The sequence below is a fragment of the Poecilia formosa genome, unplaced genomic scaffold (assembly GCF_000485575.1).
Source record: "Poecilia formosa unplaced genomic scaffold, Poecilia_formosa-5.1.2 Scaffold519, whole genome shotgun sequence".
NCBI classification, from domain to species: Eukaryota; Metazoa; Chordata; class Actinopteri; order Cyprinodontiformes; family Poeciliidae; genus Poecilia; species Poecilia formosa.
In genome coordinates, this window is record NW_006800458.1 from 348,805 (window position 1) to 352,629 (window position 3,825).

At 38.9% G+C, this 3,825-nt stretch overlaps 2 protein-coding genes across 2 annotated transcripts; both read left to right on the plus strand.

The window, feature by feature from the left end:
* The first annotated feature begins 913 nt into the window (after nucleotides 1-913).
* Nucleotides 914-1,569, plus strand: LOC107834104 (semaphorin-4E-like). Its single transcript, XM_016664851.1, has 2 exons — nucleotides 914-1,087; nucleotides 1,400-1,569. The coding sequence occupies exons 1-2, from the start codon at nucleotides 991-993 to the stop codon at nucleotides 1,567-1,569; spliced, it is 267 nt and encodes an 88-aa protein (XP_016520337.1). The 5' UTR covers nucleotides 914-990.
* Nucleotides 1,570-2,608: 1,039 nt separating this feature from the next.
* LOC107834102 (semaphorin-4B-like) lies at nucleotides 2,609-3,582 on the plus strand. The gene is made up of 3 exons (XM_016664846.1): nucleotides 2,609-2,689; nucleotides 2,776-2,871; nucleotides 3,058-3,582. The coding sequence occupies exons 1-3, from the start codon at nucleotides 2,636-2,638 to the stop codon at nucleotides 3,475-3,477; spliced, it is 570 nt and encodes a 189-aa protein (XP_016520332.1). The 5' UTR covers nucleotides 2,609-2,635; the 3' UTR covers nucleotides 3,478-3,582.
* Nucleotides 3,583-3,825: the final 243 nt, after the last annotated feature.

Here is a 3,825-nt window from a genome sequence, read left to right on the forward strand (position 1 = left end):
AGGACGGAGCATCCACTGGGGTCGATGGGAGGACAGACAGGCGAGCGCGTTGAGCGGGGGGGGATCCAGCGACGAAGGCGGGCGGAGAGGAAACGGAGCCAGGCAGGAGACGGGGAACGGCTGTGAGGTGGAGCCGGACGAGAAGCCTAACCAGACCCTCTTACAGACCAGGAACGAGGATTACTTCGGACCAAGGAACGAGGACGCTTTGACCAGGAACGAGGACTCACTGGAAGCGTAGAACCATCTGGCAGCGCTATCAGGATCCGGCTTCTATTAAACCGCTCCTCCTGATGGATAGATGAGCTCCAGCTGGCCGCTCCTGTCCGACACGCCCTGCAGGAGAGAGGGTAGGAGACAACACACACTCACAGCACCGCTTCGTGGACATGACACACTGAGTGTGAAAGCAAAGCGCTGCAGAGTTACAAATAAAAGTTGTAATAAGTTTCGGGGGTAGGGTGCAGTATGAGTTTCAGCAGAGAAACATAATAATTGGAAGAATGGAAAATGGAGTAAAAATGATAGGGTTCCTGCTCCACTGGGAAATACAACAGTACAGTGTTGTGTTGCCACCCCTAAAAGTACATCAGGAGAGCTACTTCTAATATACCTTAATACATTCAGTTAATACAGTACTGTCAGTTAAGGAAGTTTTATTCACCTTTAAACATTGGAACGTTTTTTAAAAATAAACATGTTTTGGTTTCTCGTAGTTATCAGATGTAAATTGCCTTTACATTGCATTTCATTTCCACCTGTTAGAGGTAAGCAAACAGATATCATTTTATTTTAGAGAATTAAATGTTATAGTCGACCGCTTTCTATAATGCGCTTCTTAAAGCTATTTAAATTGTTAAGGATTCTTATTTCATAATTTATGAACCCATAATGTTTCTGTGTGACATAATTATTAACCAGGAAATAAACTGCTGTTTCCATAACAACTGCTATAGAAATGTGTTTTTTCTTTCCTTCCTGTCTGAGGTTATGATGAAGAGCCAGGTAGCGCTCCTTTATGTCCTGATCATTATGAGTGAAGGATCAGCCCAAAGCCTGAAACCCCGTCGGAGCGTTTCCTTCTCAGGTGAGCATCTCTGCAGCAGCACTGAAATGCCCAGACCAGTGCAGAAGAATTCATTCTGTCGACTTTTCCACATTTTGTCATGTTGCAAACACAAACTCTAGTGTTTGATTGTGACTCTGAGTGACAAACTAGCACAAAGAAGTGCATTAAAAAGATGGAAGTAATACGAGTGTAGCATGAAGATGCTGTCTACCCCCTCTTACTCTGATATCTCTAAATAAAATGCAGAGAACTAAACTAAATTCAGAGGTTTATGAAAATGCTCTGATTTCAAAAGTAATCTGAGGATGCCAGTTGGATTCTTTCCCTCAGATGTTAACCTGAAGCTGTTTAAGGAGCCTGACTTTGACGGTTTGAGCTCCATGCTGGTCAGAGAAGACATCGGTCTGCTCTTCATCGGAGCCAGAGGAAAGGTCATCACGCTCAGTTTGGATAACATCACTGAGAAGACCGGCGAGGTAGGAACTGGGTCTGGGTGGTGAAACTTCAATGAAATTAAATGCAAAGAGATACTATGGGGTGGCATTTTGAAAGTTACATGGTAAAAAACTTGATTCAATAATGTGGGTAATTTAACCTGTCAGGACGAAAAAATGAGGATTCATTTTCCTGTCATGTTATTCATTCATTAGTAAATATCACGGTCTCCAAATATTTAATTAGCAAGCAAAGTAGTTTATAAATGACATATTTAGTTAGTTGTGGAGTAAATATGTAGCTTTTAACCAAAGTATTTAGTTTGCTAACTAAATACTTTGATTAAAGCTAAATAATTAGTTAGAAAGCCAAGTAGTACCTAAACTAGTACTAGTGTGTTAGGAAGCAGACTAGTTCCAAATATGTTTAACTCTACGGCAGTAAATATTTAGTTTACGAACTACATATTTAAATATACACAAATAAGTGTAGCTACATAGCTAAATATTTATCTCCGGGCTTAATATTTAGTTTGATACTTATGAAATTTTAGTTTTATGCTAGATGTTTTGATTGACATCTATATATGCAGTTTGATCATGAACTATTTATAAAGTATCGATGTGGTGAAAACATGACTTTGCAAAATTAACCTGCTTTTTTTCCTCTCATGACAAAATAATTAACCCATATTATTGTCATTTATGGTAACACTTTATTTGATGGGGTGTCCATAAGACTTTACCTGACGCTGTCACAAACATGACAGCACCTGTCATCAGGTTGCAACGTTGATACTTTCAATGGACTTTTATTGCACCATTAACGCAAATTTGCATTAAAAGTGTCATTATTTAACGAATAACACTTCATGACAACAGTCAGACATTCATAGACTCCTTTATATTTATGACCGATCTTATGTCATGTTTATGACAGTGTCATGTCAGTCTTATGCACAGCCCGTCAAATAAAGTGTTAGCCAGTTTATTGTTGACTGTGTAACTTTATTAATGGCACCCCATAAGATGCATTTTTTTTACTTTCATATTAAAAAGACACAAAGGAACTTCACAAACATTTCCTGAAAGCCACATGGAGTTCTTGATTGATATCTTTTAGACTAACTGGATGGCAAGCTCTGAAGACAAAATCGAGTGCCAGAAGAAAGGCAAGAGCATCGAGGTACACTACAGCACATTAAAATAAAGAAATTATAAGTTTTTCCCCTCAGTTTTACAGTCTGTTTATAGAAATAGCTGTTCTAACAGGAATGTGACAACTACATCAGGATGATGCACACTCTGGATGATGGCAGAATTCTGGCTTGTGGAACCAAGGCATTCGAACCTACCTGCACACACCTGGTACGTTCCTCCCATACCTAAGGCTGGAGTTGTTGTCCTGTAGTTCCAGAACCATCGGCTGGGCAGTTGCTGTGTAGGAGGAATTTAGTTTATTGCAATAAAACAGGAAAGGATGTAAAAACATGCAGTTGCATGGAAAAATAAGTAGTATCATTTCTAAATCATTATAAATTGATATTTTTACAGATGGTCAACGAAGGACATATCACCATGGAGAACACAACTCACAGTGGGAAAGGGAAAATTCCCTTTGACCCCGAAGAAAATTTTGCCTCCATGATGAATGGTTGGTGCAACACTTTTTATCCCAGGCCTAATGATGTTTCGCTCAGTGTCTCAGTGCTTCCTGGTCTGGATTCATCATGTCTTATGTTCTTGTGTAAATTGGTCTGGACTCCTTATGTCGTGTGTCCTGTGTGGACCGTAACAGTTCTTGACCAAACAGCAGGTGTGCATCGAGAAATGTCATCCTATGAAATGTTTAGTTGTTCTCCTACGTCTCCATGGTCGTACGTTTACTTAGACCTACATGAAATATCAACCAGTGAACCTGCACTGTTTCTACTTCCCAGATTGCATTCTCATCTTGATGCTTCAAAGCCTTAAGAGCAGAAAAAGTTAGCACTGTTTAGATCTATCAGCTTCTGAAAGCCAGAAAGCTACTTTTAAACTTAGCTAGGCTTTTTATTAGTTCACCACAAATTTATCTTTTGGGAAATTATGGGGTGCAGTGTCTAGAGTTACACACAAATAGTAACAATTTCACATAATATTTCATTTTAATTTTTATGGAATTCACTCAATGTTAAGAATGAAAAGGTTTTGTAACGACAAAATGAATGAATGAAAAAGGCAAGAAGAAATATAAACTTATTCTTGTGAAAAGTAAATGAGCTATTCAGCTCAGGAGAGTATAACAGACATACTTCAAATACTCAACAAAACATTTAGCAC

Excerpts from the sequence above, each read along its gene's own strand:
- LOC107834102 (XM_016664846.1), top strand. The coding sequence starts at position 2,636 with ATGGCAAGCTCTGAAGACAAAATCGAGTGCCAGAAGAAAGGCAAGAGC. Across the intron at positions 2,690-2,775 it reads AGAAAGGCAAGAGCATCGAG|GAATGTGACAACTACATCAG; the intron begins GTACACTACAGC and ends CTGTTCTAACAG. Across the intron at positions 2,872-3,057 it reads AACCTACCTGCACACACCTG|ATGGTCAACGAAGGACATAT; the intron begins GTACGTTCCTCC and ends ATATTTTTACAG.
- LOC107834104 (XM_016664851.1), top strand. The coding sequence starts at position 991 with ATGATGAAGAGCCAGGTAGCGCTCCTTTATGTCCTGATCATTATGAGT. Across the intron at positions 1,088-1,399 it reads TCGGAGCGTTTCCTTCTCAG|ATGTTAACCTGAAGCTGTTT; the intron begins GTGAGCATCTCT and ends TCTTTCCCTCAG.